At 42.7% G+C, this 16,867-nt stretch overlaps 1 protein-coding gene across 1 annotated transcript; it reads right to left on the bottom strand.

Moving 5' to 3' along the window:
* Window positions 1–415: 415 nt before the first annotated feature.
* On the bottom strand, window positions 416–8,744 carry UPK2 (uroplakin 2). Its single transcript, XM_069949125.1, has 5 exons — window positions 8,727–8,744; window positions 6,542–6,700; window positions 5,619–5,784; window positions 3,091–3,167; window positions 416–555 (listed from the first exon to the last, which is right to left on the bottom strand). The coding sequence occupies exons 2-5, from the start codon at window positions 6,642–6,644 to the stop codon at window positions 416–418; spliced, it is 486 nt and encodes a 161-aa protein (XP_069805226.1). The 5' UTR covers window positions 6,645–6,700; window positions 8,727–8,744.
* Between the last annotated feature and the right edge of the window lie 8,123 nt (window positions 8,745–16,867).

Genomic DNA, 16,867 nt, shown 5'->3' with positions numbered 1-16,867 from the left:
GGGTTTTGTTGCTATGACCCTCACCAATCAGTAGAAGCAGAGAGAAGTGCTCAGCTAAACACTTCTATCCCCGCACTGCAGGACACAGATTCTACACACAATATGGAGTCTATCTCCTGTAGTGAGGAGTCTAGGGGTCTGAACATGCAAGCAGTCTACTCTGTGTGGACCCCATGTTTTTTTCGTTTTTTATTTATCCGCGGGGATCTGCACAGAGTAGAGAGCTTGCAGACTAGTCCTCTTTACCATCACATGTGGCACTATAGACAATTGCCGAGAATTTCTCTCCATTTTCATTTTTCAGACTTGAAGAATATTCACTTTTACAAACTTTATTTATAATACTCAATAAAAAACAAACATAATGACAAGTGTTTTGCACATACAGTGTTTTTATCAGATATCAAGAGGTGGATTATTTAGGGGTCCCAAAGGTGACGGCAAGGCCAATCAATAGCATGAACATTGAGATACTGAGCAGCACAGTGATGACCACCATTCCTCCTGAACGTCCTTCAAAGGTGGTCGGCATCTCTCTTGGGTTTGGAGGCAGAGCTGTAGTGCAAGCAGAATCACAGGAATCAGGCTCAGATGATGAACAGTGCAAAAAAAATCCTCAATAAAATGAAATCCATGCAGTAACAAAGTGGAAAAATATGAGATACTGGAAGTGGGCAAACTTTTTTTTTCATGCATTTGCAGTTTTTTTTGGATTTTCAACTTTGTGTGTGAATGAAACCTTTTACCATTTTTCAGGTCAGCATTTTGACCCTGTTCGGCAGAGCTGTGGAGTCGGTAAGCCGCAGTTCCGACTCAGACTCCTGAATTTTATCAGGACTGACTCCAACTCCGACTCCTTCATAAATGGCCAGTCATGTACCAGGGGAGTTTTTTTTTATCACACTGGCTCAGCAGCTTCTCCCTAATGTATTACATGATCCTGGGGCAACTTATGAAACATACAAAGGAAGCTTCTCCTGTGTGTGCAGTGGATGCAGCCAGTCTCCAGCCTCCATGTCCTGAACTACTCAGAACTAGACTAGATGGAGCAGGTGGTCTTTTCCTGCTGGCAATCTTCTATGTTTCTAACTAAATATTCACCATCCTTAAAGAAACACTGCTAACAATGCCAGATACCTGTATTATAGAGGTCAGCCATAGTGATATACAGGGGGTTACACATAGTTATATAGAAAGGGGTCACACATAGTGATATAGGAAGTCACTGTGGGGGCACGCAATAGCACGCACACACAGCCTACTGCAGCCATAGCATACACCCGCACCCACACAGCCTGCTGCAGCCATAGCACACACACAGCCTGCTGCAGCCATAGCACACACACAGCCTGCTTCAGCCATAGCACACACACAGCCTGCTTCAGCCATAGCACACACACAGCCTGCTTCAGCCATAGCACACACACAGCCTGCTTCAGCCATAGCACACACACAGCCTGCTTCAGCCATAGCACACACACAGCCTGCTTCAGCCATAGCACACACAGAGCCTGCTTCAGCCATAGCACACACAGAGCCTGCTTCAGCCATAGCACACACACAGCCTGCTTCAGCCATAGCACACACAGAGCCTGCTTCAGCCATAGCATACACACACAGCCTGCTTCAGCCATAGCATACACACACAGCCTGCTTCAGCCATAGCATACACACACAGCCTGCTTCAGCCATAGCATACACACACAGCCTGCTTCAGCCATAGCACACACCACACATACACACAGCCTGCTGAAGCCATAGTGCGTGCACACACACACACACACGCAGCCTACTGCAGCCATAGCAAGTACACACACACACACACAGCTGCAGCCATAGAACACTGAAGAAAAGCACACAATCTTCTTCCAGAGAGAAAACACCACACTGAGGACAGAGGTTACTGCTACACTACATATGTCTTCTCCTCCTCCTCTATATTACACAGGATATCTTCGTATTACACTACTGCTCATATACAGTCATCCAGCATCCTGGAAGAGAACAGCACAGATCTCCCCCACACAATGGACTCTTCCAGCTCAGAAACAATCTGCCAAATAGTGACCGACAACTTTTCCATGACCCCCCTTATCTAATAGGACCAGTGTCCCATTACTGATATATTCCCCGACCACCCTTATCTAATAGGGCCAGTGTACTATTACTGATATATTCCCTGACCCTCTTTATGTAATAGGGACAGTGTCCTCTTAGAATGTTGCTCATAATATATATTCATGAGCAAAAAAAGATTTTTTTAAAGCTGGAGTCGGTATATTTTTTTTTCCCCCAACTCCGACTCCAGCGAAAACTAGCTCCGACTCAGACTCCACAGCCCTGCTGTTCGGTTCAAGATGTTGACCCGAATGTACCAACTCCAGAAAGAAAGGGGTTAAGAGTGACCTCTTCCTTGCTTGAACAGGCGCCAGACCCCCGGCATACAGAGTATTCTGTGTGGTGGGTTGCAGAATGTCTCAGTCTGGTCTCCAGGGGGTTAAATAAACCCCCGGTGGGCCTGACTGTGCTCCATTTTGGGGGGGGGGGGGGGGGGGGGGAAATAGTTAACTTAAACACCCATTCTTCTCTCAGTTTTTTTTGTCCAGGGGTTGCAGCCAGGACATCGATGAAGCCGCTGATTGGCTGAGATGATGCACAAGCGTAATGTCCTGGCTGCAGCCCCCCCACCCCACACACACACACACACACGTAACCCCCTTCCTTGCTGGGATGGGTGCCGTGTGAGATCAATCTGGCCCCTATGGGTTTAAGTGTGAATGGCATGTATCCTCACTTAACCCCCTGGGGCCCGATTGTTCAGTCTGTAAGCAGCATCAGTACGCTTTTCTCTTTTACTAGCACTATGTCATGGCATAGCAGAGTGAAATATGTGATGTGAATTCTTACACAAACCTATATATCATTCTGCTCAGCTTCTCCTGCTCTATAACATGCTGCCTGTAGTTTGGAGTAGGACAGGTGCATCCTATAAGGCTCTAAAAGATCCACTAGTCTTCACCAGCACTTACCCTTCATAACTATAACTTTCATTCTAGTCTGAGGAGTACAATACAGTAGTTGTACACTCACCTCGTGTCTGGAATGGCTGTGACCAGTTTGTGTAAGCGATCTGTGTATTGACGCTATTATATAATACAAAACGTATCCTACAATGAGACGACAAGAGTGTCAAGTCCGGAGAGAAGAAGAAAAAAAAAGAAGAAGAAGAGGGTGAGGGAAAGTTTATCATCAATGCATCATGTCCTCTAATGAGAAGTGTGATCTATAATATGCGGGGAGAAAGGTTTAAAGGATCAGGATGAGAAAATCAATGGGCATGCTGGGTAATCATCAAACACCAAGTTAGAACAGGATCAATCAATTCTGAAGTTATTTTTTTACATGTATTAGTTAAGAAACTGATCAAAAGGTGAGACCACCACATCCGGTCATTGAACAGATGCAATAAACTGGTCAATACAGAATTTTAATGGTATTGTAACACTACGGTAAGATTTAGACTGCATGGCAGGAGGGGGAATCGCCTTGCTGAGTCTACTGACGTCAACTCACACATGTGGGTAGATGACATACTGTGAGCGAGAGTTTAGGACTTTTGAGCATCTAACATCTTCAGAGGAGTTCACCCTTTGGAGAATACCCTTATCCTTTAGGGCCCTGTTACAATGGGACGTTAGTGGCCGATTGTGTTATAGATTCCTTACACAGTTGTTAAAGGGAAGAAAGCAGATACAAAAGAAGTCTGCCGTAAAGAATCACAGTGCAAACAGTAGAGGTTGTACAAAAGAAAGTAAGCAACATTTTTATTTATAGGGAAGAGTTTATTTCGCATCATAATGGGTACAGAGAATAAAGCCCCTATTAAACGGGTGACGGAGAGGAGCAAACGAGCGCTGGCAGAGCTTGCTTTCTCCTTGTTCCCAGCTTGCTGCCGGCGCTATTACACGCATCGGTAGCGAGTGGTCGAGTACAGGGGGGGGCGCGGGGAGCTGCCCGTGTGATCGCTAGATTGCCCGGGCAGCCCAAAAACAGATGGCAGCGGTCTGCTGCCGCCGTCCCTATTCTGCAGGGAGATCACTGCTATATTAGTCATTTGTCTTTCAACATGTTGAAAGACGAACAACTGCATCGATCAGTCAACATGAACGATGTCGGCTGATCGTTATCTTCTATTATGCAACATGATTATTGGCAGATAATTGTTTCATGTGATAGGACCTTAAAAAATGCTTTAAAAAAAAAAAAAAAAAAAAAAAGTAACTCTAATCTTTAAAGTGTCACTGTCAGTCTATGTCAGAGAGACGTAATAAAAAACAAAATGGCCAGCACACCAGTACCACTGTTCACACTATGCAGGTGCGTGCTGCTGTGGCTAATATATAGACAAGGTGCAACAGCAACCTGCAAGTGCTAGGACTTAACGTATATACTCCCTCCGTCGTATACACTGTCCTCTCCTTACTCGTTCTCACGATTGGTAGGGGTCTTACACTCCTACTGAACAGATAAAAACTTTTGACATGTCTCTGACTTTAATGTAACCTGCATTATCCATCCTGCAGGGCATGTACCACAGTTGGAGAGGTTGGGATTTTCGTGGTGGACCATAAAGACAACCATTTGAGAAAGAGTCTATACTTAAGGGGTACTCCGGGCCGGGGGGAATTTTTGAGGATCGCCGGGGAGGGGGTAGAATTCGAAGCCAGAGGTCACTTACCTCCCAGTCTCACGCGGCAGCTCTGACCAGGACGCGGGACGGTAGTACCAGGCGGCGTGATCCGGGCACCGGCACTGGAACGGGGGAGGAAAGTGACCACCGGCTTCAATTTCCACCCCCTCCCTGGCGATCCTCAAAAATACCCCCCGGCCTGGAGTACCCCTTTAAAGATCTGCACAGATCTTGAGTGAAAAAAAAAGTTGTACTAATTTGTCAGACAGTGGGGGCCTCATTACCAACTGCAAAGGAGGATTCTCCACTTGTGTGCCTTACATAGTGAGTAGCCAGGAGCTCCACTGTGTCAAACAGAAAAGAAGGGAAGGGATCACACCTGAAGCAAGCAGCTTCTTTTAGGGTGCGTTCACACGTACAGGATCCGCAGCAGATTTGATGGTGTGTACAGTTATTTAGATCAAATCTGCTGTGGATCTGCTGCAGAACCGCACCATCAAATCCACCCTAAAGAATTATGGGGGCAACCTTCTATCAAGTAAAGCGGTGGCATATCCTAGCACAATGCCATGACTTGATGAGAGGGGATATTCTTTTGTTGGTGCGGCATCTACTCTCCACAACAACGCGGGCCTCTCAACATTATGTATGATCCCGGTGTCATTCTATTGTTCCTCAAGTTAAAAAGTGACAAGTGCCTAGCAGCCTCTTCTCTCCCACTGTTCTAAGGATTTTACATACAGTACTTGGTAATCAAAACATGTATGTCAAAAGATGACTACAGAACTTATTGGGAGTCCAGGCAACTTGCCATTAGCAATCAACAAAAAAAATGGCCACCACTTTGGCATAAAGAACTGATTCAGCAAGAAACCTGGAAAGTTGCACTGTTTAAGAGGGGTCAACAAAGTTATTACATCTCACTTACTTATAAGAAGTCCCAGGCATAATTCTAATAACTTGGCTAGCATTTTGATTACTGATATTTGGTCCCACTTGAAACACATAAGGATCTGTCGGTGAAGGTTCTCCATACGCAGATCTGCACTGTGGTACATTAAATTTGTCTGGGACAACATACGTTTCATTGTTTCCTGGTTAAAAACAAGAAAGAAAACAATGAGTTTTCTCATTCAGAAGAAGGTCTTGATTCAGGGCTGCCATGATAGGAAAGCATACTCACCTGCCCTGATCCCCCTGTGGCTGCTGTTCCAACCGCATGGCTCCCCACTTCCTCTGATGTGTCAACCTTGCAGGAAATCCATCACAGCCAGTGGGTTCTTGAGTGGACAGTTCCTGAAGGGTCAATGCAGTGGGCAACCAGCAATGTTGGAATGGCAGATGTATGGGGTCAGGGCAGAAGAGTATGTGTTTTTATTTTTTTTTAAGTTTATCATTAAAAAAAAAAAATAACACCCTATGAAGGATTTTTAGTTTAGCCAATACTTGTCCTCCATGTACCTGCTTTATCTTTCACTAAATAAATAAGCAATTACTGAATTGGTGAGTGCTGGGACTCTTCTATTCTTCTGTCTGGAAAAATCTTATCCCAGTTTCACAGGAAACACCAAAGTTTTGGGTGCATGCATTACAGTGCCTACTGAAACTGGCATCACCCAATGATGGTCTAGAAGAGTATACAGCCCTGCCAGCAACCTGCTAATACTGCACTCACCCACATCACCCTACAATAGCTCTACACAACCTTCAGGTGTATAAATTATGGTAGTGTGCATGATTTGGAATACAGCATTTTGGGTATTTTGTTATTAGCAGAGAGATATCTAGAGGATAGCCTGCTCCTAGACATCGTCAAGCCATCAGATTAATGACTATACATATAATACTTACCCACAATCTGGGCCTGTGCCTCTATCAGGGAGGTTGTTCTTGGGGCCAATGATGTATCCAATGCCTGGAGCATCCATGCCTCATACAAGCAGTAAGGTGGCATCAACCAGATAACAGACGATAAAATTCTATCCTCAGAATAGAGTGAAATTTTGTATTCTGAAAAAGACAGAAGGGAATGATGAACTAGGACAGTAAAATAAGGAAAACACTAAAGAGCTGGACAAGAGGGCTATCACGTCTCAAACTAAAGTAGTCATACGGGTGGCTTCACACAGAGGTTGTGTGTGGAGTTTTTAGGGCCTTCAGAGAGAAGAGAGGAGAGAAAAACGGCACAGAAAAAGACGCCAAGTACGTGCAGTATTTCAGCATTTAGCATTTCATAGATTTCCAGTGACTTCAAGCAAACATCTGGCCGTGGGCTTTTTTTCAGCAAATTTTAGGCTGAGTGAAACCAACTTAAAGAGATAGAGAGTGACAAAATAAGAGGAGGTAGGTGCAGCATGAAAACCAGTGAAGGAGATGAAAGAAAATAAGAATAGGCAAAAAAAATAAAAAATTGCTTAAGGTGACTGTACCACCAGGCCCAGGCTGAAGCACTGGAGGCGGCCCGACCCACCCTTAGTGGGAAGAAACCCCAGCCCCTCCATGACATGATTCCATTACAATCAATGGAACCCTATCATAGAGGGGCAGGGGTTTCCTCCCACTAAGGGTGGGTCGGCCCGCCTCCAGTGCTTCAGCCTGGGCTTGGTGGTACAGTCACTAACTGAAGTTTTGGTAGCAGTCAGTAAGGTATCCATAATACCACATCCATGTACTGCCTGTGGTCAGTGTACGAGTGCACAGTACTTTATTCCATTTATGTAGCTTTCCCAGAACATTGATCTCTAGGATCGCCTCTTGTGTACTATTATCATTGGCAGGAGACAATGTCAAGTACATCTGTAATACAGAGCACCTCAAAAATACACACAAAACAAATATGCAAGATGTTTCAGTTTCTGTTTGTATGTATGTGATGCAATGTATACTGTGCCATGCAGGCAGACCTGCTTTAGGCTACAGAGACACAGTAACAATGTGGCATGTGAATAGGCACATAGAAACCTATGGGACATTAATTTGTCCATAAGATCCAAATTATAGTTAAACAACCAAAACAAAAAACACAGCCCCTTCCATACTGCAGTGTTCAGTCCATGAGCTTCCAAATAGCCAGAGGGCTACCCTACTGGACTGACACAGCTGTGTCAGGTAGGATAGCGCCCTGGCTATTACTGCATGATAAGAGTTCCACAGTGAGGTGCTCAGCCCGTGAACCAGCATTGACTGACTGATACAGGGAGCGTGCAAGAGGCCTTAGGTTATGTTGCCACTTAATTTTTAGCCTATTTGAGATTTAAAATAACTCAAAAGTGTCTGTTTTACATCTCTTAGTACCTACACAAAGTGTAAAAGTCATAGTGGTTTTAGGCTATATTCACACACAATAAATTTGCAACCAAAATTAGGAGTGGACTGAAAACACAGAAAGACTATGTTCACACACACTGTTGAAACTGAGTGAATGGCCGTCATTTATCGGCAAATAATTACCAATATTTAAAAACAACGGACGTTACTTGCCATTAAATGGCCGGCCATCCAACAGTGTGTGAACATAGCCTTCCTGTGTTTTCAATCCAACATACTTTGTTTTTGTTTTCAAGCAAAAATACGGTGTGGGAACATAGCCTAAGCATGCATGCTTTGGTTTAGTTGAGATACAGAAAATGCATGTAAAACAAAAATGCACAGTATGAACCAAGTCTTAGACCAGTTCCACACATGGCAGGTACATGGTTTGCATCCCCCATTAAAGTGAACTAGAAAAATCTGCAGTGTAACCACATGTGAACATACCCTAATAGGTTTTCTCTGTGCACACTCCACTCCTGGTTTAGAATTGCTGAAGCAATATACTGACATGTGAATGAGGTTATGTGTGACTGTGTGTAGATGTGTTTAACCTGTGATTGCAATGCAGAATATATTAGTAGTTCTTCGGGTTTTTGCAGTACACTGTCACTATGCACCAGTACACCATATGAGGAGGGTCTCCTTCCAAGCATTGTTGCACTATGGATTAATACATGAGCCCAGACTGAAAAAATAACAGACAGAAAACAGAGAAGTCCCTTACCGTCCAGATGTAAAACCTTTGTCTGACTGATCACACATCTTGTAATAAATAAGAGGTTCAGGATACTCCTCCACAGTATGTGTCTCATCTCTCCAAGGCTCCTCAGTGTTACCAGAGACCATCTGTCTGAGATTACTCTCACTTGTTTAAATGGCTAATTAATAACCTTAGTCATGTGGCCGCTCCATGATAAGGGTGGGTTCTCACCGGTCATTTTAATGCTGATTTTTATTTCTTTTTTGTGTGGATAGTTTTTGCAGTTCTTTTTGGAAACCTGCCACTGCAAGTCAAATGTGGCTACAGAAGGAAGAAGTATAAGGCTGTGTTCACATGTTCAGGTTTGAATACAAAGCCAAGGGAAGATTATATACACAGAACTACCAGGATACAAGAACTACCTGGCTAGAGCTTGAGATCCTGAATTGCAGACAGGACCTGGACTTGTTGCCTTAATAAGAGTGCGTTCACACATACAGGATCTGCAGCAGATTTGAAGTTGCAGATTCAATGCAAAGTAATGATGCGTTTACACAGACAGATTTATCTGACAGATTTTTGAAGCCAGGAATGGATTTAAAAAGAGGAGAAATCTCAGTCTTTCCTTAATGACCTAGTCCCTGTTTATAGTCTATTCCTGGCTTTGGCTTTAAAGATCTGTCAGATAACTCTTTCTGTGTAAATGCACCCTGAGGGTGCTAACACACACGACCGATGCGCAGCAGATCAGCAGCATATCTGCATCAGATTTGACGCTGTGTTCAGTTATTTACATCAAATCTGCTGCGTATTGCAGCAGAAAATTCACTGTGATACGGTGTGTGTGTGTGTGAAGCTACCCTAACTCTGTGCCATCAAATCTGCTGCAGATCCCCCTACAGATCCGGTACGTGTGAACGCACCCTAAACAATGGCATGTATAACTCAAAATTGCAAGGGCTAGTGGTTAGCTGTGAATGGTAGCCTACATGTAAAAGCATCCTAAGGCCATGTTCACAAAGTATTTTGTTCAGTATTTTTTTTAACTGAAACTAGGGGTGGGATGAAAACACAGAAAGGCCACGACCAAACAGCGTCTATTTTCGACCATTTGATGGATTTTTTTTTTCATGACCTTTAAGTTCGTTATTTGGTTGCGAAAAGACGGCCGTTCAAAAAAAGTCCATCAGACATCCAAATAAAGACGTTGTGTGGTCATGACCAAACTGTGTAAATCTTTTTATTATAATTTTTTCTGTTAGTTCCATTTCTGATATTGGTTACAAATCCTGATCAAAATCCTGACCATAATACTGACCAAAATACTATGTGTGAACATGGCCTAAAGGAAAGACTGAGACTTCTCTTTTAAATCTATTCCTTGCTTTGTATTCAATAATTGCAATTAAAAACCTGAACTTGTTAATTTTTTTTCTTTGAGCTGTAAATGGTATATATATTTTTTTAAATACACAATACAAAAAATGCCAAAAAAAACTGTGTAGAAACATAGCCTTAGGCCTCCTTCATGGATGATTTACAAATAGCATAAAAAAAAGTTTAGAAATGTATTTTTTGGGTGAAAAAATATTAGCTGAAGGTCAGAAGGGATATAGAAGCTAAATTTACTCAATGGGATTTTGAAGCCGTCATTGTCGATGGGTGTCAAGCAATCATGGGTGCAAAATCCCTTTGTGTGACCTTAAGGTGCTTTTTTTCCTTCTTTTTATCTCTTAGGCCATGTTCACACAGTATTTTGGTCAGTATTTCTGTCAGTATTTTGGTTGTAGCCAAAATTAGGCTTGGGACTAGCAGAGAAAAACTATAATGGAAAGATGTGAACAGTTTCTTTGTTTTCAGTCAACTTCTGGTTTTGGTAGAAAAAATACTAACCAAAATACCAAGCAAAATACTATGTGTGAACATAGCCTTATGCAGCATTATTTAGGTCAGTGGCAGTTTTTTTTTTTAAACACAGCATGTTTTAGGTGTCACATTTTTTCACCCAATTTGTGGTGTTCTATCCCATAGACGGCCATTGGTGTTTTATAAATACATGTGTAAGGATAAGTTCACACTGTGTTTTGTGCCTCCGTCATCATCCCACAGAGAATGGGATGCTGATGTATATTGTGGCAGAGAGCAGCAGTCTTTTCAAAAATTGATCTAAACAGCCTGATGGCCGTATTACAGTGCTGGAGCCATGCTGTAAGTGAGCCGATCTGCCAGACTAGCGCTCACCTACACAGCCTATTATGCCGCTTGTTGACAGGCAGTTGTGGTCAGGGTTCCACAAACAATTCTAGAATTAGAAATGTACAAATTTACAGTATAAACGAAGCGATTCATTAGGTCGGCAGTGGACTGATCAGCCGTCTGCCTTTGAACTCTGTGCTACTCCCCTCCGGGTGTGTGGAAAAGCTGGATCCAGTCCTGGAAAAGTGGAAGAAATTTCCCAGGACTGAATCCAGTTTTTCCAGCCACCTGTAGCGGAGTAGCACAGAGCTCAAAGGCAGCCAGCTAAGTCCACTGCCGACCTAGTCAAGCACTTTGCTTCTTTAATGCTGTAAATTTGCTTTAATCACTTTTACATGACAGTTTTACATGACATACTGTTCTTCTTGGGAATAATACGCTGTGGGAACATACAGTGATGAGAAATGGGGGACCTTTAGCAAGGCTTTTGCCCCTACTTTTAGGTGAATGTACAGAGCAGTGTTTTTGCCAATTTTTCAGACGTGGTATTCACCGATGAGTATTCACTGGTTGAATATTTATTTGATGCAATTACGTTGGTATTCGTGGGGGATAAAGCGTCACACGGGGTTGTACATAGTGGTACATTTTTAGGTATCTCTCCAGGCCAATTGACCTATATATGCGTTGAGCTTAATTATGTACTCGCCGTTTTCAGCAATTTTGGGTTAAGGTTGTTTATATATTCTTTCACTATTAGGATGGGTTCACTAATGTTCACGGTGTTAATTGCATTTTACTTTGTATGTACCAGGTACAAGCACGTAGTACCATCATCACTTATTTTTATAACCAATGGATTTTATAGTGGCTTTATTTCATGTGTATGAGCAGTGTTGCAGCATTGTTCCACTAAACATCTTATAGCAGGTATTCGAGATCCGCTGCTCCTGTCACCTTGATAAATGATTTGTAGCACTTATCCTTAATCACATACACATCTGGTAAATTGTGTATGGTAAGAGTACATAGGCCTTAATAATAGTGAGAGTACGGCAACCACTCCGGTGACTAGTATTTGTGGACGCCCCCAGTGACGCAGGTTGCACATGCGCATAGGATATAAGTAACTTCAGCGGCCATATTTGTTCATGGCATAACAGCACATTCATGCGCATTGCGGCCCTTTGTAAAACTGGGTTGTAACTTCAGCTCTGGCGCAGGCGCAGTAATGAATTAAGAACGCTGCAGGCGCCATTTTGGATGTGTGCGGAGCTCCGGATGATTCCCTCCCCTTTACCTGTAAGTTTGATTAACTATTCCACAGGTTTACATAATGATATTTACTGTTTTGGATATATAAGCAACCCTGCACAACTGGTATGTACCCCTGACGAAGTTCCGGTCACGGGACGTAACGCGTAGGGTGTTTTTTGGACCCACTCAGCAGACCACGCTCTACTTGGTGACTTGTTTCCTTGTGTGCACTTTAGCTGTATATGTATATCTATATTACATTTGACATCTTTGCACTGTTGCACTTGGCACTTTGATATATATACTTTATTTGGCTGTATTTGACAGCAATCATTTACTGGTAGAGTGTGGCTCTAATTATATTAAGCTAAGTGGTGTCTTAGGGATCCCATATATTTTGAGTGGATCCCCACTGTATTGTATGTGCTTTTAAATGTTTTTAATGTAGGGTCTGTGTAGGGTGGTGCTTTGTTTTGTACTGTATATTGCTAATAAAGATTATTTTATTTCATCTGACTGAATAGTGGTGTGCCTATAGTGTGTTATAGCATACATCTGTCCCTTTTTTGTATGTGATAGTACTGTTGTTTTGTATGCTACATAATGAGCACCCTTGATTTGGCTGTGCATTACCCCTGCTTGTGTGTCTTAGTATTCGTGTCTTTAGCATAGTGTCCCCAGTGTACCACACACTGTGACTTTCTGTACTAGCCGAGACTTCCTGCATTTGGTTTCTTGTTCAAACAGCATGAAACCAAAAAGCTGCAATCAGGGGACTGGACCTGGATTTTAAGTACTGTCATACTTCTGTTTCCAAACTTAAAGAGGAACTATCAGCATGTTAGGTGAATCTAGTAGGCTCAGGGTGCTGAGGATGAAGGTTAACTGAGCCAGCTCAACAGCAGCAGTACAGACAGGGCTCCCTCCTGAGCAGAAGTTTTCTGCTTCTGGCTGGGAAACCCTGTTTAGAAGAGCAGGGAATCCCGAACACCTCTGATAACTGTCGGCTAAACAATCATTCAGCTGACAGTAATCTCCCCCAGTTTTGTTCAGATACAGAGCAAAGTTCGAGTACTGAACAAAACTTTGGGGGAAACTGTGGTTCAAGAACTGAATTATTTGAACACTGAGGTGTTAGATAACTGAGGTACCACTGTATAACTTTGTTTTAGGGTCTGTTCACATGTACAGACTCGCTGTGTAAAACTCGCACAGAACTCGCATGAAAGTAGCTGCGTTTTTTGTGGTGTTGAACTTGCCTGTGAAAATCATGTGAAAATCACAACTCGCATGTAAAAATCGCACCAAACACGCAGCGAGAATACACATACATTGGCTTGATAGCAATTAGCATCACTGTGAATTTATGTGCGAGAAACTCACAGCGATAAATACGCTGCAAGTCTGTATGTGTGAACACACCCTTTTTCTTTTTTTAAAGAATTTATTTAAACTTTTTTCACAGAAAAGACCTAACCATACGGAAGAAAAGCCAGGCACAATCCGCCCACCACATGATAAACAAAGACACATCTGCAGGGGCCAAAGGTTACAAGTCTGGGCAAACTACAATAACAAAGTAGTGAAGGATAACAGTTGTAATGCTTCTTATAAAACCTAAGCTGCTAGAGAGTGGGAGTACCTGACCACAAAGAAGACATCACACACAGCCAAATGCACACACACCAAGACAGCGCCGCACCCCTCCCCCCAAGCCAGAAAGCCAACAGAAAGGCCTACACGCCTGCTGTCACATCTAGCATAAGCCAATGAATCCAGATTTTTTTAAATTTTTTGGGGCACTTGCGATGCTCATAGAGGGCCTCGTATAGCGGGACATATTTATTAACCAGTTGTTTCCAGCGGGCCAGGGAAGGGGCATCGGTACACTTCCACTCCATGGCAATAATTTTTTTGGCACAGAATAAAAGAAATCTGATGAATACCCTGTAGTATTTGTTTTGTGTGATTCCATTAATAAGACCTAGCAGGCAAACAGAAGGGGTACAAACAAAAGGAAAATCAAAATGATCGGACAGAAATTGCAAGGCGGAATGCCGAAAGGATTGTATTTTAGGGCACGACCACACAGCGTGCATGAAGGTGCCGACATCTGACATACACTTGAAACAAGTATCTGAGGGGGTCACTCCCATTTGAGTCTCTCAGGAGTGTAGTAGGTACGCATTAGAAAGCGAAACCGGATCAACCCGTCTCTAGCACTGACCACAGTAGGATAATAGGTATGCACCACCTCTTTCCACTGCTGATCGCCCAGGGAGGGGACATCTACCACCCATCTCTCGTACGCCTTCTTGAACAGTGTGAACAGACCCTTAAAGCATGAAAGCTAATAAAAATTATAACTGATTTAAATTGCAAAGTTGCTTTGTATCACACCCCCTGTTGATTTAAAAAAAGCATCTTATTTCCATACATGTAACAATGGTTGTAGTAAAGACACCCCAGAGATTTTAAATCTTGCACTGACAATATACATCAGTGTATGCTGTTAAAGGGGAACTCCGGATAAGAAAAACTTGTTTTCTATTAAAAGTACATTAAAAGTTATATAGATGTGTCTATACAATGTATTACCGTATCTGTGTGGTTCTCCCACACTGGTAGCTGATAGAAATCCAGGAAGTGAAAAAAAATGGCCTCTGTACCAATCCACATTGTCTCCTGCTCCTTCTGCTATCCCGCCTTTAGGAGACAAATATTCCATGCCTCTGTCTCTCATTGTGTGTGTTTGCTGAGCACAGGCTGATGATGCAGACAGGGGACAGGGCATAATCTCACAGGAGGCTTGGCTGGATCCACCAATCCTCTGAGTGATCCACCATCTTTGAACGGCCAGAAGCAGCTGAAGCACTAAGTTTACTGATTGTGATGGGTGGGGGACAGCTAAGGGAAAGCATTGCATTCTGGGAACTGCTCAACCAAGAAGGACAAAAACACAATACAGAACAAAACCCCCCAAACAAATGGATTTTTGGTAGTTTCAAAACTGGGATAGACAGGTAAGTAATGCGTTATGCTTCTGCAGAAGTTTCATTTTTTTTATCTCTACCTGGAGTTCCCCTTTAATCAGTGTGCAACAGTGTGACAAGTAAAACAGCAGTACATACACAAAATATATAATATACAAACACAATATAGAGTGCAAAGCAGAGTATTCCTCAGCCACACGACAACCTTATACATACAGTAGCTGGGAAACGGGTACCATGACACTGCAACTATGAGAGAGAATGCTCCTTAGCTGTACATTCTGATGTCATACCAAGTATATATTCTGAAGTCATATTAATTATGATGCCGCCAGAGAGAAGATACTAAGAATTCAATTTCCATAGTTTTCCTGCAATTTCTTAGGAAGCACAGGGGTGCTTTTATGTCTACTCATTCTGGTCCCAGGATGGTATAAAGGCTCTGGCTGTGATGTAATACTGGCAGATTCACAAGGTCAAGAAAGTAGATTTTCCCTAGCCTGAAACCAGATACGGAATTGATCCATTCCTGCTTATACGTACATTCTGTATGTCGAATTTGGCTGCAACAAATACAAATAGTATACAGCAGCAATAATAGTGTTATTATTGTGTACAGTATATTTACAGACAGAATGAAACAGCAAATGCAAGGCAACAGCCTGACACCTAGTGGTTAACATGTAATATAATCAGTATATTGGAGTATAATGGAGTACTGTATAATATGATGGAGCACCAAGGAACCCACAATAATATCACTATATCAGCAATAAAATTCTAATAGAAATGTGTGATTTGAATTTTCTAGGATATTTTTTTTCCTGTAATCTGTCAATTATGGTGAATGTACACTGTTCAAGAGATCCAAAATAATTATCTTTTCATTACTCCTCCCAAACTTTTGTTAACCCCCCAATTACCTTTTCTTTCCCAAAAATAGGAGGACACCAGGAATGGATTTTAATGGTTATAACAGCTGTCTATTAGAGGAATAAACCATGGAAAAATAAACAGTATAACATGTTATAAACTTAAATACCAAATATAACAGACACATGACAGCAGGGGAAGTCCTTGGAGCTACAAAATCTGGGGGTACTATGTCTAAGGGTAGGTTAACCCTACGGAATCCGCACGGATAAGTTCCGGTGGATTGCATGGCTCGTACCCGTTCATTGTGGTACGCATATCCGCTGGTTCCATCGACACCATTCTATGGCCGAACTGATTACGTTGTCCGCCGAAAGAATATACATGTCAGGTCTTTCGGCAGAATGCGGAATCAGCCCGGCCAAAGAATGGTGTCTATGGCACGGGCGGATATGCTCGCCACCGTGAACCACGGAATCCACCAGAACTTATCCGTGCAGATTCCGTAGTGTTAACCTACCCTAACATTAAACATATTGTTAACACATTGCCAATGGGGAAAGACATCAGCAATAAATAGCAGTTGTTGCTGCCTGTCATTTGAGAAAGGATATAAGGCTGTGTTTCAAAATATGCATTCAGAATCCATAGCAAACATAGTGGACACCTCACTGCTATTTCTCACCCAACAGCCTTACTATATTGCCAATAAAAGGCAACATCACTCAGATACTGGAGGAGAAATGGGACCGTGGTTTACACCAGGGATGGGGAACCTTAGGCCCTCCAGCTGTTGCAAAACTACAATTCCCATCATGCTAAAGCTTTAGCTGTCCAGGCATGATG

Source organism: Dendropsophus ebraccatus, chromosome 12 (assembly GCF_027789765.1).
Source record: "Dendropsophus ebraccatus isolate aDenEbr1 chromosome 12, aDenEbr1.pat, whole genome shotgun sequence".
In the NCBI taxonomy this organism is placed as follows: Eukaryota; Metazoa; Chordata; class Amphibia; order Anura; family Hylidae; genus Dendropsophus; species Dendropsophus ebraccatus.
Note: the sequence above shows the minus strand (reverse complement) of the source record. Positions and strands in the feature narration are given on the sequence as shown.